This window comes from Pteropus vampyrus, unplaced genomic scaffold (genome assembly GCF_000151845.1).
Source record: "Pteropus vampyrus isolate Shadow unplaced genomic scaffold, Pvam_2.0 Scaffold19, whole genome shotgun sequence".
Lineage (NCBI taxonomy): Eukaryota > Metazoa > Chordata > Mammalia > Chiroptera > Pteropodidae > Pteropus > Pteropus vampyrus.
This window is the reverse complement of record NW_011888800.1, coordinates 12,945,777-12,973,309: the sequence shown is the minus strand read 5'-3', so window position 1 is coordinate 12,973,309 and position 27,533 is coordinate 12,945,777. Positions and strand designations below refer to the sequence as shown.

Below are 27,533 nucleotides of genomic sequence, written 5' to 3'. Positions count from 1 at the left end.
GAAGTATCAGGAAAACAAGCAGAATAATGCCCTCTTCCCTATGGTTACTGCAAAAATCAATTGTTTGTGGCAGGCTTGTGAGGCAGTCTAGCTTTATTTGATTAAAAACAAAAGAACCAAAACAAGAATAGTTTAGATAAACAAAATCTACAAAATGTTCAGTTAAGTGATGAAATTTTATGTTGAAATTGTAAATGTGTGACCTGCGAAGTTTGCATCCTCAGTGCTGTTAACTATTTGGTATCAGTAGCCTGCTGAAGAGAGAATAACACTTATATGGAAAAACATTTTCTCTCTACTTCAAAACTGGTGGGAAATGGTAAAAGAACAACAGCAAAAAAGAAAATTATGAAAATACATGTAGTATGTTAAGTTTTGTTTATTTTGTATTTTCATTCCAAAAGAACTAGAGCCAGTTTGTTTTCTACTTCCGATGCTTTGTTATACTTTTCTTAAGCTTGTATTTGTTTGATTTTTGACGTGCAGAATCTTTTTTAAGTCAAAATATTTTCCCCTTTTGCAATTTACGATTATTTTTAGGTTTAAAAGTCTTTTAGAAATCAAATATTCACTTGTATGTTCTGCTTTTTTATATCGTAATGTTTCAAGACTTCCATTTGAGATTGATTTTGATGCATGGTACAACATAATGATGTCGATTTCTTATGTCTTAGATGTTCTTTCTAGGCTGTTTTTGTTCCAGTTAATAGAAATTTGTACCTTTACCATGCTATTTTAACTACTGTATTATGCAGTGATTTTTAGTATTTTTACCAGTGTTTTAATATCTGAAAAGGCAGATTCTTTCTATACTCTGATAAAACTTTAATTTTAAATGATGGAGAGAGTCTAAAAACTTAAGTTTTTTAAAAATGGTTTTGTTTTGTGAATAGGTTGAAAAATAAAAGAGATGAAAAGGGTTATACAAAATCTCATTTTCACCCGTCCCCCCTTGTCTTCTCCTATTCCCTTTATCTTTGCCCTATATCTGTTCTGCTTTGACTAATTTCTTACGTACTTTTCCAGAGTTTCATATAATTATAGATAAATACAAGTATGTATCTTATGTTTTATCCACTCTGTGCTCTGCTTTCATCACTTAACAATGTATCTTGGAGACATTTCCGTATTATTACATAGAGGGCTTCCTTACTTTTTAAAAAAAACAACTCCTATTGAATATGGATATATCATTGATTTGTGTAGTTTTAGTGATGGACACTTGAGTCATTTGAAAACTTGCTGTTATACATGCTACAGTGTCATTTAGAAATGTGTGTATGTATATCAGTAGAATAAATTTCTAAATAAGGGACTGCTGGGTGAAAAGATAAAGTCATCTTTGTTATTCGGTAAATATCACCAGATTGTACCGTTTTACATTCTCAACAGTAGTGTAGAGAGTGGATATTTCTGTATAGCCTAAGAAATCACATGTTTTTAGGATTTTAGATTTGCACCAGTTAGGTTAAAATGTGTATCAATGTAGTTGAGCATCTTTTCATATGTTTAAGGGCCATTGTATTTTTCTGTGAATTTGTCTGATCATATCCTATACTCATTTTCTGTATCTTGATCTTTTGTACATTTTTCTAATTATTTTGATCAGGTTCTTTAAAAATTTTGGGCGCCTTTAGTCTGTAATATCAGTTGTAAATATTTTGCTAGGTTTTTCTTTTAATTTTTGACTTTGTTCATTATTATTACCATGCATAAGTTACTTTATGTTTTAAATAGCATTAAGAAATTTATTTTTATAAGAATATATATTATATCCTTGACTTTGTTTTTGCTTTTTAAAATGGCTTTTGGGTTTTAAATCATAGTTAGACAAGCCATGTCCCTACTCCAGGGTTATGAAAGAATTTGCTGTTTTCCTCTAGTGTATTAATGGTCTCATTTTTTTGCATTTAAATCTTTATTCCATTCGGAGTTTGTCCTGGTGGATGGTGTGAGATATGGGTCTTACTTTATATTTTCCAGGTGGCTACCCAAATCTCCCAACACCGTTTATTTAAAAATTCATCTCTTTACTAATTTGAGATAAACACCTTTATCACCTATTAAGTTATTTTTATATATATTGAAATCTGTTGTGCACCTTCTGTTTTGTTCCATTGATCACTAATCTGTCAACTCAGGGAGAATGGATTACCCTTATGATGTGTGGCATCTTTCTGTGTAAAAAAACAGTATGTCTTCCTATTTTTGAGTCATTCTTCTGTGTTCTTCAGAAGTATTTTGTAGTTTTCTGAAAATAAATTTGTATATATTCCTCATGTCAATTCCTAGTACTTTTTCTTTTTTGTCGTGTATATTGGGCATGAAAACTTCAGTCTTTTAGTATTACTTTTGTGTTAGCCATTTAAGAATCTTAATATACATTTGAGGTTGTGGTTTCTGCTTTGTTCTGTTTTGTATGCGCACTTTCTAGCAACAAAACTCTTTTTCTTAGAAGAACTAAAAAAACAATGAGGTCATTTATTCCAGGAGGTAATTGAAATACTTTTACGTTTGGTCTTCATGAACTTTGTTGGGACCAATTAGTTTGATGGTTTTACTTTAATTCTGGAACTTTATGTCTCCAAGTGTAAGAATCAAGTTGCATTTTTTTTTTCAATTGGTTTAGTATTTACAACCACATTGGTGCTTATATACTAACTGGTTTACAAGAGGGCTTTTTTATGTAATTGTAATGCTGTTAGGAGGACAGGTTTGCACTTATTTTGGGGGGTAAGGACTATACAAAAAAATGAGTTATACGCATGAGTTATTCTCTTGCTTTTTATTCCTACCTTGGGGCTTAATTATTAGTACTAATTTCAGTGTTTATGTGAATTACAAATTGCATTTGTTTTACTTATTTTCATGAGCCAATTTAAAAAATAGTTTATTATGAAAATTTGTAAAGAGACATTAAGTTGAAATAATTTTACAGGGAACATTCTATCAGGTAGTTGCTTTCTACAATTTTACTGAAATTTGGTTCGTCACATAGGTATTCCTTTTTCCATCTCTCTGTTCATGTTCATGAGCCTATTTTAAGATGAGGTAAATATTTAAAACCGAGAAATTCTTGGATATCTGAGAAAGTATCTAATTTCTTAACAGGTGCTTATAGGTTATAGGAAGTAGCCCAGGCATCATAGTGCATATTCTAAGGAAGAATTAAATTTGCTGTGTCACTATCCTCTTGACCTGGAGTTCTGTCATACAGCCTATTTCCCAAAAGAGTACAAAAATTCTGTTGAACAGCAGATCTTTTAGACCAGTTGCTTAGCATGGGAATTGCTAGATGGTTCCAGGCTTTTGCATGCATATTTTTTATTTCAAAGTACAGAGCCTATATACCAGCACCTTCCATCTAGGTCTGCTTCAAGTTTTGTTTGTTTTTAGAATTTTGGGGTAACTGATAGTGAAGATCATACTTCACGTCTTCTAAGCATTCTGGTTCAGAGAGGCATTTCATATTAGCTGCAATGGGTACTGAAGAGGGAGAACTTAAATTGTCTTAAGATTCTTGAAATGCTTCATGTGTTTTTTTCTTGTCCCAGGGCAATTAAACATTTTATAAATTTGTTAGTAAGCTAATAATAATTTATGTGATTGACTGAAGATTTTAGTCTCTTAAATCCATTTTCTTAGAAATAAGATTTTTAATTTTTAATCTATTAGGATTTTTTTTAAAAATCTACAGATTTTGGAAAATTTATAATAGTTTGATAAAAAAGGTAATGTGCAGTTTCTCCCAAGAGTAACATCTTGCAAAAACTATTATAGAATAACACATTTCAGATATTGACATTGATACAGTCAAGATACAGAACTGGATCCCTCATATTGCCCTTTTATAACCACACTTCCTTTTCTTCCCCTCCAGCCTCTCCTTAATCCCCTAAAATCCACTAATATGTTGCCCCTTGCTATCATTTTGTCATTTCAAGAATGTCTTATAAATGAACTCATATAGTCCTTTTAGGATTGATTGACTTTCACTTGCATAATTCTGGAGATTTATCCAGGTTGTTGGATATTTCAATAGTTCATTCTTTTTTTTGTGGCTAACTACCGTTTTCATAGTATAGATGTATTACAGTGAGTTTAACTCTTCTCTCAGTAAAAGACACCTGGATTGTTTCCAGTTTTTAGCTATTACAAATAAAGCTGATACAAATGTTCGTGTATGGGGTAGTAAAGTAACATGCACTAGTACTACTTTTCATACTTTTTCTATGACCTTATTTCTTAAAAGTTTTAAACTTTTATGATAAATGATGCACTTTTATGAAAATTTATTGCATTGTATACTTTTGTATACTTTTCTCTAAATATGTTAAACTTCAATAAAACATTTACTTAAAAGTAATTAGACATGTTTTCTCTTCCCTACCCGCCCTGGGGTTTGCTTAGGTTGGATTCAGATGCCGAGGACATAGTACTTCCTCAGAAAGAAGACAGAATTTGCAAAAGAGACAAGATAATAAGCAGTTAAACCCCAGTCACTCTCATAGAGGCGACTCAAATTCTGAGTCTTTATATTTTGAGGTATTTTTTTAAGCTCTTTTTGTAAACTGTTATAACAAATGTTATAAAAATTAAGAAATTAATTTTCTTACATTGTGGTAAGTACTTTTTATGTTGAGACATGTGACTCTACTATTAGTACATAAATTAGAAGTATCGACTCATTTTTGTCTTGGTTATATACAGTTAGTCTTTATTAGTTTTACTTTAATACATTTTTGTCATGAATATTCATCATTTTGAAGTAACATGTAGAGGTTAGAACTTGGTATTATATGGATTTCACCTCGTATAAAACTTTTTCCATAGTTTTTGTTATTGTTGTTCAGTCTATTTGTCAAGTTTTTCAGATTTGAATAGTTCAGTCTAAATTTGTGCTGCTAGCCAGGAGACTCTTTAACAGGCAGGCAAGTTTATGTTCTAATTGCAGTGTTTCTGTTTATTCATCTAACTGACTCTTGTTAGAGGCCTGTTTATATGTGTAAAGTAAGGTGGTCTGAATGATGCATTAAGGTGAGTAAACATATGACCCTTAGGGAGGTTGCTATGTAGTAGAGGAATGCAGACATGTATACTCCTAAGTACTTTCTTGAGTGAGGTTGGAGTTGAAAGGAGAGACAAGTTCCTTTGGATTTGGGACTGAGTAGGAATAACATTTGGAATAGATTTCAAAGATGAGTAGGATTTGTTTGTGTCACTATGGCGAACAACATTCTAGGTAACTAATTTGAGCAACTCATTTTTGTTGGATCATAGTTTCTGTAAAATAGGTTAATAGATGGAGATTAAACTGGAAAATGTGTTTGAGCCCAGAGGCTAGAGATATATATTAGATAATCTTAATAATTGACCTAAAAGACTCAAGAGTGCATCTTAGTTATTCTATTAAGAACAGTACATGTAGCAGATTTATTATTTGCACTACCCATATGATTGGTTCCATATTACATTGAGTAAAAGATATTAGATTTAATTTTCGATGTAAAGGAGGATATTGGTTAAGAAATTACTTCGATTAAGATTTTTTTTTTTTTAACTTTTAATCTTACTGACCAGTGTGTATAGTAATGCAGGATGCGGACTATATTAACAAAATGCATTTTAAGCCATCTTTTTAAAAATCTTTTTTCCAAATTATCTGAAATGCGATAAAATCATTTTTTAAATTTCTTTTCTTTTAGGGTATAAATTATTAATAAAAATTGAACAGGGCATGCAGTAATACAAAGGATTGATGTGTGTATATACCATTATTTTTGAACAATTAAATAAGCTGTGTTTTAGCATGTGAGAAGTGATCTTTCCTTTTTAAGACTGACTTTAAATAGTTTAATATTAGAACTATAAAAGCTACTTCCCCATTTTACATTACTCTTTAGCATTATAAAAATTTTTTCTTAAGAGTTTATTTCTTTGAACTCTGTTTTTACTTAAAATGTGAAACTATTTTAGGATGAAGATGGATTTCGAGAACTAAATGAGAATGGAAAAGCTAAAGATGAGAATATTCAACAGAAACTTTCTTCAAAAGTAGTAAGTGACTTTTTAAAAATATAAGCAAAATATTTGAACATCTGTTGAACTATAGCTGTGTTGAAAAGATATATAGGTACAGCCTGGTATAGAAGAAACAGTGTATTTAGTACTTTAATATTTCTTTTCAGCATAGCTAGAACAAAGACACTTTCATTTGAAATTCATAGTTTCAATATAGACAAGAAAATAGCATTAATTAAATGACATCACACAATATATACTTCATACTGAAACTTTACCAGTTGTCATAGAAGTTTATTTTAGAGTTATTTTATTTTATTTTCAGGCCTGAGTGCAAACATCACCTATTGCATTAAACTGTTTTCTCTATTATTTCCCAGTCTAGAATGGTCTCACTGTCTCACTCTTTTCTTTATGACAGTGAATCCTTTGAAGAGTTTAGTCCAGTTATACTGTAGAACAGTAGTCCTCAATCTTTTTGGCCCCATGGACGGGTGCTCCTATGAGAATCTAATGCATGATGATCGGAGGTGGAGCTGAGGCAGTGATGCTAGTACTGGGGAGTGGCTGCAAATATAGATGAAACTTCACCTGCTCACCCACCGCTTACCTCCCGCTGGGTGTGCTGGTTCCTAACAGGCCAGGACCAGTACCAGTCCACAGCCCAGGGATTGGGGCTCCCTGAAGTAGAACATCCCACATTCTGTTTTGTCTTTCTTTATGATTCGACTTTGATGGAATTACTGATAAATGTTTTTCTCTGGTTATCATAGTTGGATGACTTACCTGAAAACTCACCAATCAATATAGTTCAGACTCCAATTCCCATTACAACTTCAGTTCCTAAACGTGCAAAAAGTCAAAAGAAGAAGGCTTTAGCAGCGGCCCTTGCCACGGCTCAAGAATATTCAGAAATAAGTATGGAGCAAAAAAAATTACAGGTATATGCATTTTTATGAACAAATGTAATAATTTACTTGGTACGTTTAGGGGGATGGACAGAAAGAGTGACTGTATTTGATTATATATCATCTTAAATTGCCACACTTTTCATACTAAAACAAAAAATAAATGTTTTCCTGTTTACCTTGCAGGAAGCTTTATCGAAGGCAGCAGGAAAAAAAAATAAGACACCTGTGCAGCTAGATTTGGGGGACATGTTAGCAGCTCTGGAAAAACAACAGCAGGCGATGAAAGCGCGGCAAATTACTAATACCAGGCCTCTGCCCTGTACAGGTGATGTCGTTGGTCTGAGCAGTTCGCTCTTTGGCTTTGCTAATATACTTTGCATGTTGTTAATCTAAATTATATAAATGTAAAATAAATCCAGAGTCTGCTCACCAGCTCCTCTCCTGTTACGCTAGTAGCCCCCATCATTGTGCTACGTTATAGTAGCCTCCTAACTGTTAAACTGTCCTTCCCCAGCTCCAGTTTATTTTAAGGAGTTATATTTTTAAATACAAGCTGGATTATATCCCTCCACAGCTCAGAACCCTCCAGTAACTTTTCTTGTCACTTGGAGTAAAGCCAGAGTCCTGCTAAGGCCATATCTTAGCTGATCCTGTTACCTTTTTATCCCTCATCGCCATTCTTTCCTGGCACACACTGTTCTAGTCATGTTAGCCCTCTCGCTGTCCCACAGACACACCCAGCATGCTCCTAGCTCAGTATCTTTGTGCTTGTTATTTCTTTTTCCTGGACCTCTATTTCCTTAAATAACAATATATAGATTGTTCCCTCAGGTCCTTCAAGTTTCTCTGTTCAAATGTCAATTGGTGTACATTTTGAACCAACCAAATTTTTTTCTTCAAAAGTTTAAGAACCATAAGTAATTTGTCTCTAGAGCTGTTACATTATCCAATCTAAAACCAAGTGGGAAACAGGTGTTTTGAGCAAACATATATGTGCGTATGTGTGTGTGCATGTGAAAGGGAGAGGGAGAAGGGAGAGGGGAGAAGGATCTGGCTTTTTACTGAAACGGTAATTTATATTTTAGCAAACTGTCAAATTTAGAGCTCAGCAGTTCTGATGTGGTCTCTTCATTTCATTCGATAGTCTGTTTTAAAGGATAAGGAATAAAATAAAGAGAAGGTAAAGGCACTGAACAAAAAGCACTGATATTGAGAGGCAAGTTTGCATTTTCTGTTTTGTGGTGGTTTTTTTTTTTTTTTTTGTAAAGGGTCTGTTGTTTTTAGATTAAAAGATGAGTAATAGTGTATAACTTTAATCTTATGTGCAAAATGTTTAAATCTATAGTTAGTAATCCATCCAGTTTGAAACTTAGCTTTGAGTAACTATTAGTAAAAATAATATTGAATGCCTGCTAATAAGCTTTAGAATTGCATGTTGTTGAGGTGGAGAAAGTGGCAGTAACATCTCACTAAGCGTAAAGGACTCTAGGGAATGGAACTGGGAGCAGTATTGTGGAGGCATTATGGCCTAATGGCTCTAAACAGGGACTCTGGAGTTGAGCTGCCTGAATTTGAATCCTGTTCTTTCATCTGTTTCCTTGACAAGTTATTTAATCTTCCTGTGCTTCAATTTCCTCACATTAAAATGGAGGTAATGATAGTAATACCTGCTTCAGGATTATTTTGAGGAATAAATGAGGTGTAAAGTGCTTAGCAGAGTGTCGGGGTTATAATCATGCAATAAATGTTGACTAATTATTATGGAGGAGATTGTTAACCTGTGATACTTCAAATGACTATTGTTACAAGTTCGATTCATGTAGCAAATGTTAATACATGCAAATATAAATATTCCATGCAAAGCATGGTGTCAAGAACTGTGAGATTACAGCTATGATTAAGATATATACCTGTGGAAAGAAGTTTATATTCTAGTCGGGGAGAAAGACATACACAAATAACTAATATAACATAGTGCCTTAGGAAAGATACCAATGGTTTTATGAACCTGTAGAAGAGGGAATGATTTATGCCAACAGGGAGATATGTGGAGGATGTCACAAATGACTTCATACATGATAGCAGTTTGACTGGGCTTTGAAGGGAGAGTAGTATTCTTCTTTACAGAAATGAAATTAACCTCTAACCTATCACCAGTACTTAAATTGGAAAGCGTTGGTTGTAAAGACGTCAGCTTTCTTGGGAAATCCAACAAAAAGATGAGATGATGGTAGAGATGTGAGAAGATTGTAAAAAATTAATAAAGTTTTGTCTTCTTTCTTTTTTCTTTTTCCACTGATAGAATGTGGAAACAGGTCAAAGATGACTCTAAACTCTCTGACTTGAAAGATTGTGGTGGTGGTAAGGGCTGTGATGATACCTAACAAAATAAGGGTCATGGAAGAAGAATTTCATTGGAAAGAACAGACTCTGGTTGTGTTGTATTTGAAATGCTAGTTAGGGAGATGCTGATGGTTCCTTTAATTTATAGTTATGTATGTGCAGTTTAGGTTAGAAGCCAGTGAGTTTCAGATAGAGATGATTGTTGTTGCTATGGAAATATGTAAGATTGTTGAGGGGAAGACAAATTAGGAAAAACATGTTTAGGGGTAAAGCCTTATGGAATGCTCAGATTTAAAGAATAAAAGGAAAAAAAAAACTAGAAAAATAAGTTTGAGGAAAAAAACAGAAGAGTGCAGTGTCACAGAAGGCGAGGATAGAATTGTGAGGAAGAGGATGTGGTCTTTGGTACCAAATACTGAAAAAAAAAAAAAAAAAAAAAGAAGAAAGACTCAGAGAATTAGATTTGACAATGGCGAGGTTACATGTGATCTTGACAGGAGCAGTTTCAAGAGAGTGGATAGGGCGGAGGCCAGATTGTAATGATCTGGGAATTATTGATGATGAAAAAGCAGACTATTCATAATTTTAACAAGGAAGAGAAGGGGAGTAATGATACCTTAGCTGAGGGGAAGGCAGTCAAGGGAAGGGTTTTATTGATTTTTTTTTTTTTCCTTTCTTTTAAATAGAAAAGATTTTATCTTCTCTTTGGGAGTTAGGGAAAAAAAGAGTCTGGGTGTTAAGGAGGAACTTGAACGCTGCAAGGGGGAAGGAATAGAACAAGGTCTTCAAGGACTTAATTAATCCTGAAATGGGGTGGTTGGTGAGCCGTGGACAGGTGTAAGGATGCCTGCTGCCTCTTCTCGGGTGGCTTGTAAATTTGTATTGGATAGCATCTTCTCAGGGAAGTAACAAGAAAAGCTTTTCCGCTGGAGTGAAATTGAGATTAGAGGTTTGGGACTGCTGACGGATTTGGGGGTAGCCACTGGAGAATGAGAGTATCAATCAGGCATAAAAGAATTGCTTAATAGTACTGAGACTGCAGCCGAGGGGGGGAAATTATCATTCTTGACAGACTGAAATGTGGAGAGAAGTGATGGATTACAAATAAGAGAGATTCTTATATAAGATTCAATAGAAATCAGGAGAGGTGTAGAGCTTTGAAATTTTAGAGGGAGTCTGGTTCTGATTGGAGACCACTTCCAAGGAATTGCCATGCTTGAGGGTTGCTTGCGGTAGAATAGTACCAATAATTTATATATCCCTACCTTGGATTGCTAAATTAGTTAATTGCATTGGTTTTTGTCTTCTTTATCTTATGGAGGCTAAAAAAATGGATGAAAGCTGTGTCTGAGGGGACACTGCACAGCTGTGTACTGCTCCAACAATTTGATGTCTCTTTTTCCTCTAGAAGATGTTCTTATTTTTGTAGATTTATTAGAAAATTTAAAAGTATGTGGAGTTGGCCATAATAATAAAACTAATGTTCTTGTTTGTTTTTAGTGGTCACTGCAGCTTCTTTTCACACTAAAGACTCTACTAACAGAAAACCTTTAACCAAAAGTCAGCCCTGTTTGACATCCTTTAATTCTTTGGATGTTACTTCCTCTAAAGCAAAAAAAGGAAAAGAGAAGGAAATTGCAAAACTAAAACGGCCCACAGCACTTAAAAAGGTAAATCAAAATCCGGGATGTTTATTTTACAAGGTAAAGAAGGCTTTAGATTTTGCAAAAGCAATTGTAGCATTTTAGCCAACAGATTATTGCAGAGTGTTACTAGGCAGCAAAAAGACAGCGACTAGCTAATTCAGGTTTGGGGATATCGTCAGCATCATGACTATCTTTCTGCATTGAGTAAGGCCCTGGAGGATGAACTATTGTAGAAAGAATTCTTAAGAAGTTAGCATCCAAAAACATTGGGCCCTAGGATTCAGAAGCCTTAGATTCTAATACTAATTTCAGTACTTATTATGTAGTTTTATTTAGCAAACCTTCCTTACCCTCATCTTCATTTGTAAGTCAGGGGTAATATCTGCTTTGTGTTAACTCAGTATTGTTGTAAGGAGGAGCAGAATGAGATAATCCATCTCTAAATAGTTGAAAACTACAAAATGTAAATCTAATGTAACTATATGACCTGGTTTTGAAACTTTTATTTTATCCATTTTCAGAGAAACTCTGGTTTGTCAACCAGAATTTAAAGGATGTAGCAGATATTTTATAGCTGTAGTATTATATAGCATAATTACCTCCCTTTATTTTGTTATTTTGGTTTTGTACGTCCTTCAGCTTCAGTGCATAAAATTACATTTACCTTTTGCCAATCAGTTTCTGTTTAGCGGGCAAAACACATAGCCAGCTAAACACGTAGCCAACCAAAATCCTCATGTCCATTTTTATGTGAATTGCTGTACCTTTGTAATAGTGAACATTTTAATCATTCAGTACATACAAAGAGTGATCGGTAATTAAAGACTGGTAATGACTTTTAGGTTATTTTGAAAGAAAGAGAGGAAAAGAAGGGCCGTTTAACTGTGGACCACAATCTTTTGGGATCTGAGGAACCAGTAGAAATGCACTTAGATTTTATTGATGATTTGCCACAGGAGATTGTTTCCCAGGAAGGTAAGATCACCCCTGTCCCCCTTCTCATGGAATGGTTAGAGTATTTTAATTGATAGGTAGTTATTCTCCTAATTGGAGGATATGCTCTATATTTTATCTAAATTTCTTTCTTTTTGCAAGTGGTTTTTTTGGAAGATAATTCTGTGGGGAGATATTTAAAAGGAGGGATGGCAGTGTGTTACATGATAGGTCGATGGCATTTTTGAGACCGAAATCCTGAATTTATGGTAAACCCTCATGATGATGATCTCACCAGTGCATCCTCTAACTGTTGCAGCTCTTTTCATTTGTCTTCTTTTATATCTAGAACACCGTTTGCCCTCTTTCTTCTCAGGCTAATTTTCGAGTTGTTTTAATTTTCTTTCTCGCTTTCACATAATTAATACATATGACTCGTCAGTAGGGAATTGCAAAGCTTGTTGTAGTGCAGAGTCCAGTCTGTCAGTAAGATTGAGTCCCGTACAGCAGCCAGCACATGTGATTCTAGTTGGGACCTCAGCAAAACCATAGTGTCCTTATAATATCCTACCGTGGAAGAAAGATTTTAAGAAAGACTTGGCTAGGTCCCTTATTCTGCTGGCATATATTTATTCCTCAACTTTAAAAAAAAAAAAATACATTTAAATCTGATTTATATGTAGATTAAGTAGCAGTGTTCTGTGTTTTGAAAAATGAGTTTACTTCTAAGGATTGTTCAGCTAGGACATTTTTAGTTAAGATTCCCCTTTACTTTTAGTTAAATATCATTGTATTTGTATTAGGTGTATTTATCCATCTGTTCATTCAGAAGGTGTTTATTGAACATCTACCATGCGTACTTTGGTAATTTGGAGTGGGAGTGGGAAAGTCAGGAAATGTAATAAAGATAAATAGTTGACTGGTCCTGCTGCAAAAAGCTTATAATCCAGCAGGGAGATAAGAGGCTATATATGTAACTTTTGCTAATTAATGGCCTGGATATAAAAATACTAACTCATTTCCTGAGTTTAGCTGTTTAGGAAAGGAACAGTAACTGAAGGAGGCAGTTAAGAAATGGCATCTCAAACTGCAGCTGCCTGAGCACAGAAGTAAAGACCAAATGAGAGAAGCTGGGGTGGTGCCTGGAGAATCAGGAGTGGTACAGAGAGAATGAGTGAGGTAGAATTCATCACTGTCAGCAGCAAATTATTAAAAAAATAGTTTGTAAGGTGGAAAAATGGAGATAAAGGAGATGAGTAATATTTTCGCATATAGAAGTTAATAGCTTTGTTCTTCCATTTAAATCTTCTAGGAATACATGTTTTAGATAATACAAGTCTCTTCTGTGGAGACATGTAGGCTGTGCTTGATTTTTAAGAGTATATTTTAAGAGATAGTAGGAAGACTTTATTTTTATAGTGTATGAGAAATGTTTATTTGTGATATGACCAATGTCCAACTTGTTAGCTTCTGGAGAATTTGGAAGTGATACAAAAGAGAACTGCCATTCTAAATTGTGTTGATTAATATAGAGCTTTTTAGTATTTGAAGTTTTAAATTTTTTCTCCTCACCCCACATCTCCACAGATACTGGACTGAGCATGCCCAGTGATACTTCACTCTCTCCAGCAAGTCAGAACTCTCCGTACTGTATGACACCTGTGTCACAAGGCTCTCCAGCTAGTTCTGGGATAGGCAGTCCAATGGCATCTTCAACAATAACCAAAATCCACAGCAAAAGATTTAGAGAGTAAGTTTTAGTCTCATTATCGAGATCGAATAGTTTAAGTACCTTGACTATAGTTATGAGCATTCTTGATTTTTGTTTACCAGGTGGTTTTATTTAAAACATTTGCCTTCTGTCAACTATCAGGGTGTGAAAGTGATTTGAAAGTAAATATATTCTTTTTATATCAGATAGTGTTTATACCCTAGAAATTTGGCCTCTTATGTCTTATGTATGAAATGCCATACTGAGGGTTTCGCTTTCCAAATGCTTTTGCTTTCCAAATGCTTTTGCTTTTTTGTTTATATTATTGACCCTTCAAAAAACCTCTTTAACCAAGTAAAACCAAGTTTCTAAGATCCCATTACATGAAGTGAATACATTACATGAAGCTTTTTGTTTTTGCGCAAATATTTCTAAGTTTTAAATTGCCCATCTGCAAATAACCTTGAACTAACAGTTATTGCTGTGAAGGATTTTAGGTTTTAAACAGTTGTGTAGATTAATTAATTTTACCTTTAAAAATGACATATGAACAAATCCCAGGGTGAAAGTAAAATCTGTGTGAAGCCAAACCACATTGGTTTGTTCTATTCCTTTTCTTTAAACTATTGCTTTTGATTCCTTGTTTAGATTTGTGAAGTTAATGTCAGATAGCAGATGTGGAGCAAAGGAAAAACTTGGAGAATAAAATGTTATATATGTATGAAATAAACAGCTTAAAGAAAAACAGAATGAAGAAAATTACATTTTCAATGTTTTTTTTTAATTTCATTCTTTAATTCCGCATACTTTAACTATGATAGTTAATCTTTCCTCAATTTGTCTAGTTATAGCTTCTCTTCTGACTTTGGTGTGATACTTATTTAAACACTTTTTACATAAACATAAAATTCCCAAAATACAACTTTTTTTTCACTAAAAAAAGGTAGGCCTAGATTTTCCCCCTATATAATGGAATTTAGAAGTGGAAATTTGCTTGCTCGGTTATTCCTAGATTAAAAATGACAAATTCTCCATGTTAAGTACTTGTTTATGGTAGAGATTAGGGATGAGAACTAGAAAAGTAGAGTATAAAAGGAGTAAGTAAGCTTGGAGGACTTCTTATCCCTGATAACTATAGTGGCCTCACACCTATTTCCTTTGTATTTTTTTGCATTATAGCCATACATATCACAAAGAGCCTCAGTTAGTTGCTTTGTCTGATATATTTTGGTTTTAATTTAATTACTGAGTTCATCCTCCATAGCCATAGATTTTTGGAGTTAGAGGGACCATTGAGGCCATCTTACTTAACTCCTTATCTTTATGGTTGAGGGAGCCAGTGTCCCAGAGACTGACTTATCCAAGCGTGGAGGATGAATCATTGGTATTAGGGCATTCAGTTAGTGTCTACAAAGTTATATTTCTTTCCTACTAGAAGCATCTTTAATATTTATTAGAATGAAATAACTGTCTCCTTACCAAAAACATTATATCTGTTTTTTATCTAATAGCAGGCTAACATTTGATTTATATCCTTAGGAATTTAATAATTGGGAGTTTGGATAGTACTTCCCTGAGGTTGATCTTTTCTTTACACAAAAATCAATCTGTTGTAATTCAGAAAAACTCCTGTTTGTTTTTATTTTTTAATTGACTGAAGAACGAGAGTTTTAAAGACTTGATTTTCTTTATGAAAAGCTCTTGATATTTTTTCCCTACAGTAATTTTATAGAAAAACAAATTAGGACAGACTTACTTATTTTCGGTTTCTTTTATAGGTACTGCAATCAGGTTCTTTGTAAAGAGATTGATGAGTGTGTGACTCTTCTTCTTCAAGAGCTTGTCAGTTTCCAGGAACGCATCTACCAAAAGGATCCTGTAAGAGCAAAAGCAAGGAGACGTCTGGTTATGGGTCTAAGGGAAGTTACAAAACATATGAAGTTAAACAAGATCAAATGTGTTATAATTTCTCCAAACTGTGAAAAAATCCAGTCAAAAGGTATTTTACTTCAGAAGTGTTTTGGTAGTTATTTAGTATAATTATAAGATATACAGTGAATTTTAAAGTGGAAGTCATATGTCTTAGCAGTGTATAAGGCTAAAATATAGTATTGAGCCTGAGGAAAGAAAGTGAAATCTTTCTGTACCTGAAATTAAGTAATAAAATTGAGATTGGATTGTAAAGAACATCTTCATCTGTGAACACTAGTGAAGGATTTAAGTTGGGCCAAACAAGTGTACCCTCTGTGTAATCAGAGTGGGGCCTAATAAGAGTGTGTTTCTTTACCTCTGCAAGTATATTCTGCTTTTTACATTTTTATATTACCTTTCTTTAATGGCCCTTTTCTCTTAAAAAAAGATTCGGAAAAAGATAAAGGTCTCTGCTTCTGCTTATGGTGATTTGTCTCTTAGAAACCAACAGTTACATACAGAGGTTCTTGGTTAAGCCGGCATGCAAGTACTTTGTACTATGTTGGGTACCCTTACTTGTTCTTTTTCATGAAGGAGCCTCTTCAGGTGATTGGAGTAGACAGATGCATCAAGTAGCAGTAGCAGGCATTTTCTCCAAAGGAGAGAAATACCAATAAAAACAGTATTGTATGTAGTCTTATTACCTGTGATAGGTTGCTACTTGATCTGAGAGATTGGATAAAGGAATCAGCCACTATTAACCATTTTAATTAACTTTTTAACAAATATTTATTGAATTGAAATTTCTTTCTTTATGCTAATCCCTGTGGAGAGACAAAAATACTAGCATTGAAGGAATTTGGAATTTAATTGGGGAGAAAGAAAATATGTACATATATCCATATATAGTACAATTCAAATAGGAAAATGTGCAGAACAGCATAAGTGCCACAAGTATTTGTAGAATCCTTTGCTGCTGTGTTTTATGCTTTAGCTGTTGAGTGCTAAAATAGCTCTATTTTGGAAATAACTAAATTAAAACCTTTACATGGGCTTACTTTCTCAGGTGGCCTGGATGAGGCTCTCTATAATGTTATAGCAATGGCACGGGAACAAGAGATTCCCTTTGTGTTTGCCCTTGGAAGAAAAGCTCTAGGACGCTGTGTGAACAAGCTGGTTCCTGTTAGTGTAGTGGGAATCTTCAACTACTTTGGTGCTGAGGTAAGACTAGAAGACATATACTCCCTCCCTACCCCCAACCCCACCTCCAGACAGTACATTTTTTGTTGACACTTGCCAGTGTTGTTTAAGCATTTGAAGATGATGACTCTCCAAGAGTGGAAAATTCTTGAGTATTATTACATTTCCTTTTTTAGTGTTTAACCTTTACATAAGTTAATCCTACAGCATTTTGAAAACATTTTTAGCTCCTATTTCTGTCAGTGTTTTTTTCTTCTGGGTTCAACTATGTAGTACTTAATAATTTGTTTAACTGCTGGGTAAAGATTATCTGATATTATACAATGTAAAATAATTTTCTTTAATCTAAATGTTGGTTATATTTTATGCTATTAGGAGTCAAGAGAGAAAAGAATCCTTTAACTGGAGAGGATTTCCCTTTATAAATGAAATTTCTAAACCAGGCGTTAGAATAATTCTGCACCCATGCCACATTCCTCTTCCTCTCATAGTCAGCAAATATAAAGCTGTGCCCATAGGAGCTGATAATATAAAGATTATTTATGTAGAGTAATGCTTATTGACTGATGTTTTTAAGACTTTTTTTATTGATTCTAAAGTATTTTGTGACACCACTGATGAATTGTTTTCCCTCTTCCCACCTATTCTATTTATATATATTTAAGTATCTTTTCTTATCCAGTAATCAGGTTTGCATACCTCCATTCCCCTATCCATTCAGTTTTTCCCCAATCACCCATGAAATTATTTACCTACTCACCTATTCTCTATGAATATATAATTAATATTTGTGCTCCCATGGTAGCCCATGCTTTTTCCAGTAATAGATATCACACTGCCTTGCTGTAGTTTGTGTTTCTTTCCCCCTCGACTGTGAATTCCTTGTGGGCAGGCCCCTTTTCTTTGTATCCCTGGCACTTTTCACACTATTTGAGTATGAATAGGTGATAAATGCGTCTTTAATAAATTCTGTGGTAGATGTATTTCTGCCTGAATATTATGTGAGAATTTGGGTGATAAATACCTCCATGGGAAAGAAGGGTCACATATAAGACACCTGATTAAAATGTACTCCTTTTTTGTTCACTGTTAGAGTTTTATGGAATATGAATGGGATCAAGGTCAGGAAAAGTTGACATGTTGTTTTCAATTGTATTGACTTCCTACTGAATTATATATATACTAGGTTATTTTTATGCTTGCCAGTTTTGTGTGTACATTGTTTTACTTGCCTTCTACTGTTTTGAGGTAGGTAAGTTATTGTTTAAACCAAAATACACTGTTAAAATGGAGGTAAAGGAAACATTGATATATTATCCATTTGCAGTAATGTCATAGTGAACCTAAGTTATTTTTACCATCTGATAAAACTAACCTTTGAATTAACCTTCCTGTCCTTACACTGATATTCAGGGCTTATCTCTTCATTGATAGCTTCTTTCTTCAATTTTATTTTCTTCTCTTTTATATTCTTTTATTCCCAGCAATTTGTTTTATTTATATTATAAAACCAATGTTAACTCAAAATCACATATCCACATGCTTATTTTCTTTTTATTGGCTTGTTAAACATTGCAAGCAAATATTTATGTAGTCGATTACATATAACACATAGGGGCTGTTTTTAACAGAATCCATCTTCCCTTTTTTAAAATAAGTAAATCCTGAGCATATTTTTCATATTACTGGTAGTTAACACCATCCTCCTAAAAAATTTAACACAGCAACAGTGTTTATCGTACCTGCTACTTTAAACAGTTTGAACTGCAGCTGGGTAAAGCATGCGGCTTATGTTTGTTTTTCTTAAGTTTAATTTTCAGAGATATTATTTCATAGCAATATGACACTTTTTTGCCATGCTTTCATCTTGTTATGGTTTATACTTAAATGACAGTGCCTTGGTAAGAGAAAAAAAATTGTGTGGCACTTATTCTCCTTTTGTCTGAAAACATAATTTTATATGTAAAATTGAATGTATTCTTACAAATGTCCAGGTCATGTTTACCATCTGAAATTTTTTACTTAATGTATGAGTGTTTTGCATTGTGATACTAAATCAGGACATTAAACAGGAGTAGAAGGTTGTTGAATTATGGTGTAAGAACTATTAAAAGTTGTTTTTTGATTGTCTCTCTGGTGGCTATGGACGCTCCAGTTTTCTTTGGATATCATTAAACATGATTTTTAAAGTACAACTTTAATACTGTATGAATTTCGCCATTTTTATTAACATGAGTATGCTCTATCACCTAATATTTCACCAGAATTATTAATTCCATTCATATTTATTTCTATTTCACTGATGGAAGAACTTCTGGTTATTTAGCTCCCCACTCTACTTCCAGGCTCTTTATTCTATTTTCATAGTTTGCCTTTGTCCCAGTATCTTTGGCTTGTCTGTCTTATAAGTGTCATATTTTCATAATCTTCAAGGCCCCCGCTAGCCATATCATCACTGACTTATTTTTAGTCTCCTTTTACTTTTTCCACAAAGAAACATTACAGGAAACTTTTAGTTCTTGTGGAGAGTGCCGTCTTCTTCTACATCTTTGGACATCACCCTCCATATATTCGTTCCTTTATGTTCTAACTCACATAAGATTATTCATTGCTCCCCAAAGGAGCCTTGTACTTTTTAAAGTCTGTATCTTTATTCATAGTTTTGCCTGCTTGGCTTAAGAATGCACTATATATATTTCCATCTCTCAAAATTGTACCTATTTTTCAAGGCCTTTATTAGATGTCATATTACTTCATGAATTTCTCACTGATGCCCAGCAGTTAGATTTAATATTTTCTGCAAAGGCCAAAACACTTTGTACGTCTCGAGGTATTAAAGATACTATGCCTTAAATCATAGCTGTGTCTTATTTTCTCCTTCCAGCCACATGGAATTTTCCTTGAGAGCAGAGTGGTGTTCTAGTGGTCTTTGTACCCACTCTAAGAGTCAGGTGCTAAAGGGTGCAGTTGTTGAATTGATAAACTCTACAAGAACTTTGAATATATCACACTTAGTGACTAGTATTGAATCAAGAAACTTTCTCAGTCTTGTGATAATTAAATAAACAATGTATGTAAGTTACAGAGTATTTATAAGGTTCTGTGGTTTGCATACCATTTGGACTTGTGCTGATTGAAAGTGTATCTGATTCTGAAACAGTAGAGATATTTATTGCTAATATTAGGAATAAAAAATTTAACAAAAAGTAGACTAATCAAAATCTCTTTCTTTTTAGAGCCTGTTTAATAAGTTGGTAGAACTCACTGAGGAAGCCAGGAAAGCATATAAAGATATGGTTGCAGCAATGGAACAAGAGCAGGCAGAGGAAGCCTTAAAGAACGTGAAAAAGGTGCCCCACCACATGGGGCATTCTCGGAATCCCTCTGCGGCAAGCGCCATTTCTTTCTGCAGTGTTATCTCTGAACCCATCTCTGAAGTAAATGAAAAGGAGTATGGTAAGTTGTTACATACCATTTTAAATGACTTAAATTTTGAAATAATTCTAGTGATTAAGATCATTCGAAAATGATTTTCCATGCCATCTTTCATTTTTATCTTTGTGATTATTCAAAATTTCCTGAAAATTTTGGTTTAAAGGTTGCATTAAACATGTCCATTAAAAATTAAGAGAATAATAAGAGAATATTTGGGGCTGAGGCTTTCTGTGAGACCCTGGCAGTTAGTCACATTTCCAAAATCTTTAAAAAAGAAAAGAAAAACCTTAAAGAGATTGAAAAAGCAAAATGCACTGTAGTTGTGACCTATAACTTAGTAAGTTCTGGGAAGTTTTATTTTAATACTTTATACTCAATTATTAAAATTTTGTATTTTCTAAGTAAATAAACGACGTGGATACTATTAAGTCTAAGCTTATAAAACTAGGCATATGGCATTCGTTTTGAGTTAAATCTGATCATAGTCAAAAAAGAAGTTGGACTAGATAGCAGCATTTATGGGTAATGTTTAAAGTAACGTTATTTGCTACACTTTACATCTTAGTATTTTTCTTGCCTTGTTTCTATAGCACTTTAAACTCTTAAGTCCTTTACATTTTTTATCTAGTTTCTGATTGGTTTCCCTAATTTTTTTTCTTTTTAAAAATAGCATAACCACCTCCTTCAACTTGGCTACTATCTGGGTGTTTACCAAATAGCTTGTCGCCACCTAAAGTTTAACATGTAAGAACTGAGTCCTCATCTTCTTCCTTTCTTCTCACACTCCCTTTCCTGGTATTTCTGGCTGTGATTGTAATTAAATGTTCGGAATGCTTTGGACAAAGCTACAGACCAGAGACAAAATAATTAGTTATTGTGAGCCTTTAGGAAACTGTTGGTCAAGTTTAGGTGGTGCTGGCATAGAGGCAGACATATTTCTTTGGCTGGAATGATACTAGTTGAAAATAAAGAAGATAACGTGCCAATTTGTAAATGAGATCATGCTATATAGTATGCCAGATCTCAAAGGCAAGCTGCAAGGTAAATTCATAAAGCTGTGGATTTGGGCCCATGAAAAGAAAAGCTATGAACAGAACCTCTCAGAGGTTTAGAAGATGTTTTCAGAAAGCACCAGATTTAAACTGTTCAGTGATTGAAGCCTTGACTTTTTACACTCTGCTTGAGCTCTTTACGGATAATTGATTAATTTCTGCCTCAGATTTCTCATTAGTAAAATAAGGAAGGTTTGTCTAGGTCATCTGTAAGGTTCCATTCAAAACAAAAATCCTGTGGGCTAATGGTTGAATCCTAAGGAGGGATTTAGAACCTTAAAGATTCTGGCCTTATGAGCTGGTTTATCTGGGAACCAAGAAAATTGAGTGGAAATAATCATAGGTAACATTGAGAACAAAGTATAAAGTTACTCTATCTATATCAGATGCATTCAGCAACAAACAAAACCTAGGAAGGGGGCCTAGGAAATTAGGTTATTTAATTTAATTTCACAATGTCACTAAGGTCCCCTAGCTCTTCCCTTCTTTCTGTTCTTTTATTCTCAGTCTGTGGCTTCTTATTCTTGTGCTTATCGTTTCATCTTTAAAAGTGTAGCTGCTGTGGCTCTGGACCTCACAACAGTGGTCAAAAACATTAGATTGAGGCAGTGTGCTCCTTTTATCAGTGAAGGAAAACATTTTCAGAAGACTTCCTCTTCTTGTTCATTTGTCCAGAGCTGATCATGTGACTACATTTAGCTGCTTGCAAGGGAGGCTTGGGCAAGAGACTTATTGCAAAGGGGAATAGGATAGCCACGATGATCTAAGAACTGTTTTAATTCATCCCTTGGGACTGAGTTCAAGTCCATCTGAAATTCGAGGGTTCAGTTGGCCAGAAAGAAAATGGGGAATGATTGTTGGGTAGACTATAAATAGCGGTTTTTATGCCATCCTGATACAAGATTGTTAAAATGTTTTCTTTTGATTTCCATGGTTTAGAGAAAAAACAAGGCTGTAAAAGGGATGCTAATTATTGGTAGAACAGAACGTCTTCTATGGTAGCCCAGTCTTACTGTCCTTTGTGTACACCTTAATTGTGCTCTTTGCTTGTGTTTTCCTTCTACCTGTGCTGAGTCTCAATTCTGTCATATTTACATGAAACAAATAGTTTTGAACATAAATCCCAACTGAACTGTAAGTTCTTTGAAAATAGGAACTTGGCACATAATGGACACTTGATATATAATAATAGCTCAGTTACTGAATTCTTACTATGTGCTAGGCACTTTTCTAAGCAATTCACATTTTTTAAGGCATTTAATCCTCTGAGTGACTCTGAGATAAGAAATATTGAACTACATTTTATAGATGAGAAAGCTAAGATGAAAGGAGATGAATAACTTGCCAGTGTCACAGCTGGTAGGTCTCACTGGAACCTTCAGTGTTAGTCACTGTGATGTGTATTTCCTGTCTGTTGAATGAATGCTCAGTAGGACCAAGCAGTTTTGAGGGGAGGACAACCTCAATGTCTAGTTCATCCATCCTATGTTTCCTGCTTATTCTCTGGCATCACGCCTTCCTCTATAGGCTCTTGAACTCATTGGCTTGTTCATCTACTCTATACAGCAATCTAAGACAGCTTCCTTGTTTATACTACTAAGAGAAGAAATACATACACCTTATCCTCTGACAAACTCACTAGTAACTTGAAAGTTAAAAAGATAATTTTATAAAGAACCAATAAACAAAACAGGAATGCATAGAAGGGATTAATAAGCAAATATGGGCTTGATTGAATAAGTTCTGCAAAAATAAATAATTCTGCTAAAGTAAATAGTTTTGGATAAGTACCATTTCCAGGTTTGTCGAGATCTTAGATCTTGCCTTTAACTTACTTTCCAGTCCCTTCTTAAAAAGTAGATTTCTCGATGTTCTTTTCCGGCTTTAGACTGCCTTCCTGCATTACTTCAGACCCCCACCTCTCCCCACAGTCAGATATCTCCTGTCCCCTAGAGAAAGATGGCACTTTTTTACCTACTGTATTTCTCCCTATTGTGTTCATGTGTTTGCCTGCTCATCAACTGTTGATTAAGCCTCACCTATTACTTTAAAGTGTGAGCCTGGGTCCTCCCCTGTGGATATGTGACCTCAGTGGCTCTTCGATCATGGTAACAAGACACTTGATGGCTAATAGCAGAGTTCCTTGTGTCTGCTTTCCAAGGACATACCTCCCTTTTCTCTCCAAAGGACCCATCTGGCTTTCAGCTCTTCTACTGAGTAGATGAATACTCAGGTCAAGTCTAGAGAGAGGTCAGCCTGGCTCTGTCTACTGACCTCTTTCCTTTTTCCTGTTTTTGACTCACTGTCAGAGGGGATGGTGGGACTTTTCCCAAGAGTCCAAGTGGACTCTTATACTACTTTTCCCAAGAGTCCAAGTGGACTCTTATACTACTTTTGAAGGAGGAAAAAGATTGTCAGAAGGAAATGTAAATGTGCATCTGAAATTTTAAATTTTTTTATGCCTTTTTAAAGGGTTTTTTTTTTTTTTGGCATAATATATATGAAAAATTTCATTTTAATGGTTAGGTTTTTTTCCCTCCAGTACTTACTATATGCCAACCATAGGGATACACAGATGAGCAGGACTGGAAATGAGGGAGGGAGGAGGGAGTGGGGCAGTAAACACAAAACAAATGCTTTGAACTGTATATGCAAAAAGTACTGTGAGAGTTCAGGTTAGTGACTGTTTCTCTTAGAAAAGTCAGAAAAGACTTCACAAAACAACTGACATTTAAGTGTCATTATCAAGGATGAGTAGGAGTCTGAAAGGTAAAGGAGGAAAACACATCTCATCAGAAAGAAGAGCTTATGCAAAACAAAGAATTATAAACAGAGTGTGATTTTGGGAGCAGTGAGAATTTAGTGTGACCCTGAGCGTGGAATATGTGACTGGGGGTCAGAGCGAATGGGACCAGAAAGATAGATAAGGGTCAAATCATGAAGGGCTTGGCCATGGCAAGCTTAGGAGTTTAGATTACTAGGGTAATAGCCCATAAGACAGTGATGTGATCAGTTCACAAAACCAATTCAGAAGATACTATAGATATGCAGCAAGCTAAAGAAGGCTCGAGCTAAGATGATAGTGACCAAATTTAGTAGTTTTTGAGCTAGAAGTGACATGTTATAGTTATGAGTTCAGTGGAATGAAGAGATACAGATAGGGTCAAAGATTACTATAAGGTATCTTTTGCTTCAAGAGTGTGAGAACGATATTACTGAGAATGAGAATATAGAGGAGGAATAGATTTTTTTTTCATGAGATAGCAAGAGTGGGAGGGACCTCTTCTACACTTTGAAGCAGCTGCGGGAAAGGAAGGATTTTTATAAACTTTGTGCCCTGACTTCAAGTACCCAATATGTGCTTCAAATCAATATATAGTCGATAGGTGACAATCAAGTCGAATATATTAATGAATAGTGCTTTATCACTACAGCTTAATCATTATACCTGTAAAATATAATAGCAGCTGTAATACAAGTAGAAGGGGATTTTTATTTTAAAAAATAAAGAAGTAGGAATACGTCAAACTAAAAAGTTTCTGCACAGCAAAGAAAACCATCAACAGAATTAAAAGGCAACCTACCGAATGAGAGAAAGTATTTGCAAATGATTTATTCAGTAAGGGGTTAATATCCAAAAAATAACTTATATAACTCAATGGCAAACAAACAAACAGTCCAATTTAAAAATGGGCAGAGAATCTGAGTAGTAGACATTTTTCCAAAGAAGACGTACAGGTGGTTAACAGGTACCTGAAAGGATGCTCACCATCACTAATCATCAGGGAAATGCAAATCAAAACCACAATGAGATACCACCTCACACCTGTTAGAATGGACATTATAAAAAAGGCAAAAAATAACAAATGTTGGTGAGAATGTGGAGAAAAGGGAACTGTAATGCACTGTTTGTGGGAATGTAAATAGATATAGCTAATATGGAAAATAGTACGGAAGTTCCACAAAAAATTAAAAATAGAATTACCATATGATTCAGCAATTCCACTTCTGGCAAAGAAAACAAAACACTGATTCAAAAGGATATCTGCACCCCCATGTTCATTGCAGCATCATTTACATAGCCAAGATATGGAAACAACTTAAGTGTCCTTCGATGAATGAATGAATGAATGAAGAGAGTGTGGTATGTTTACATAGACAATGGAAAATTATTCAGCCATAAAAAGAATGAAGCCTTCCCGTTTGCAACAACATGGATGGATCTTGAGCGCATTATACTAAGTGAAATAAGTCAGACAGAGACAAATGCTGTATGACCCTAATTATATGTGGAGTCTTAAAACAAAACAAAACAAACATCAAGCTCATAGTTACAGAAAACAGATTGGTGGTTGCTACAGGTAGAGGTTCAGCAAAATGTGTAAAGAGGGTGAAAAGGCACAAATTTTCAGTTATTAAATAAGTCGTGGGGATATAATTTATAGGATGGTGACTGCAGTTATTAATACTGTATTGCGTATTTGAGAGTTGCTACGAGAATAGATATTAAAAGCTCTCATCACAAGAAAAAAAATTTGTAAGTATGTATGGTGGCAAATGTTAACTAGACTTACTATGGTGATCATTTCACAGTCTATACAAATATCAAATCATTAAGTTGTACACCTGAAACGAATATGTCAATTATACTTTAATAATTAAAAATAAAGTGGGGGAAAAAAATAAAGAGGTGAGACAACTGTCCTTTGTCTCCTGATTCCTAGTATATTTTTAGCTCTAAACTGACTTACTGTCATTAAAAATAATTTAGATTATCACCACTGTACTATATATAATAACACTCTATTTTTGGCTCTCAAAGTCACTTGTGAAGCCAAGCCACATATATTATAAAACAAATTTTCACAAATGTCAGAAATGCATGGATGGCTTCTTTGCTTATAAATGAAAACAAGTCTTGTTAACAGGCCGAAAGACATCTCTCAGGTAAATTTTTTCTGCTGGACATCTTGGCTCTGCTATCTGTGACTTGTGGATCCTTGAGCACAATACATACACCTCAAGGCCAGAAAAAAAAAAGTTAGGCAGTTCGATTTTCATGAATATGTGGATTTTATGTACGAATGTCAGTGAACTATTGGTGTAAAGTCTTTTGCATTCTCAAGCTCTAATACACTTAATTTTTTCTCCTTTTTAAAAAAATCTTAAATGTGTATTTTTGAGAATTGTTTTCCTTTCATAACATTTGATCTAGTACTAGAATAATCTGCTTTTAGTTTTTCTAATCAGTTGGTGAGCCAATAAATTTCTTGTCGTTTGTTTTTCCCTCTTTTATGAGTTGCATGATTCCCATTGTTCTGATGTTTGCAGAAACAAGTTGGAGAAACATGGTGGAAACTTCAGATGGACTGGAAACATCAGAAAATGAGAGAGAAGCTTCCCGTAAACATAACAGCACATCTGAAAAACCCAGTAAACTTCCATGTGACACAGCCCCTGTTGATAAGCAGTCGTCTCTGGTGGCTACAGGCAGTACTACCTCAGCTACAAACCTTGGGAAATCAACAGTGAGTGACAAAGAGGAAGTGAAGCCGGATGACCTGGAGTGGGCCTCACAGCAGAGTACCGAGACCGGCTCTTTGGATGGCAGTTGCCGAGATCTTTTGAACTCCTCCATCACTAGCACTACAAGTACTCTTGTTCCTGGCATGCTTGAAGAAGAGGATGACGAAGAGGAGGAGGAGGAGGAGGAGGAGGATTATACTCACAAACCCATATCTGTAGAAGTGCAGCTCAACAGTAGAATTGAGTCTTGGGTCTCTGAGACCCAGAGAACAATGGAAACTCTTCAGCTTGGGAAAACCCTTAATGGCTCTGAAGACGACAATGCAGAGCAGAGTGGGGAAGAGGAAGCAGAGGTGCCTGAGGTGCTGGAGCCAGGGATGGACAGTGAGGCCTGGACTGTTGACCACCCAGCAGGTCTGGAGGAGCAGAAGCCCAGCAATCGCAGCTCTGTGAACAGTGAGCACTCTGATGCTAATTATGCGCCCCCAGATCTTTAACTCAGGAGATGTCAGCTTTCTGTCCAACTGTGTAAGGGTTATAGCCATTATCTTCTATGCTTCATCTCAATATTTTGCACTGTCTAGTATTTAATATATGTATTTAATTCCTGACAGAAATATTTTTGTAGCTGTCTTTTACTTGTTATGATCTATAGCTTAGCTTTTAATTAGCATCTAGGTGTCTTTCTAAGAACTATGTGGAAAATTCAGAATTGTTTCAGCTTATTTTGTTATGGAAAATAATGACTGAAAGAAGAACAAGAATAGGTTTTAAAGAAAATAAGTTTAAAATACCTATTTAGAAACATTAGGAAAGTTAAAGGTCAAAGTTCTAAGGACAGGAA

The 27,533-nt window shown here is 34.7% G+C and overlaps 1 protein-coding gene across 1 annotated transcript in view; it reads left to right on the top strand.

Annotated features, from left to right (window-relative positions):
• The window catches only part of SECISBP2L (SECIS binding protein 2 like), a 46,897-nt gene extending 19,600 nt beyond the window's left edge, over positions 1-27,297 (top strand). The window contains exons 8-18 of the mRNA XM_011355081.2: positions 4,411-4,545; positions 5,977-6,057; positions 6,795-6,962; positions 7,116-7,257; positions 10,776-10,945; positions 11,764-11,896; positions 13,442-13,604; positions 15,344-15,564; positions 16,543-16,697; positions 19,913-20,132; positions 26,495-27,297. Coding sequence (XP_011353383.1) covers positions 4,411-4,545; positions 5,977-6,057; positions 6,795-6,962; positions 7,116-7,257; positions 10,776-10,945; positions 11,764-11,896; positions 13,442-13,604; positions 15,344-15,564; positions 16,543-16,697; positions 19,913-20,132; positions 26,495-27,186 — 2,280 coding nt within the window. The 3' untranslated portion in view covers positions 27,187-27,297. The remainder of the gene's footprint in view (positions 1-4,410; positions 4,546-5,976; positions 6,058-6,794; positions 6,963-7,115; positions 7,258-10,775; positions 10,946-11,763; positions 11,897-13,441; positions 13,605-15,343; positions 15,565-16,542; positions 16,698-19,912; positions 20,133-26,494) is intronic.
• The last annotated feature ends 236 nt before the right edge of the window (positions 27,298-27,533 follow it).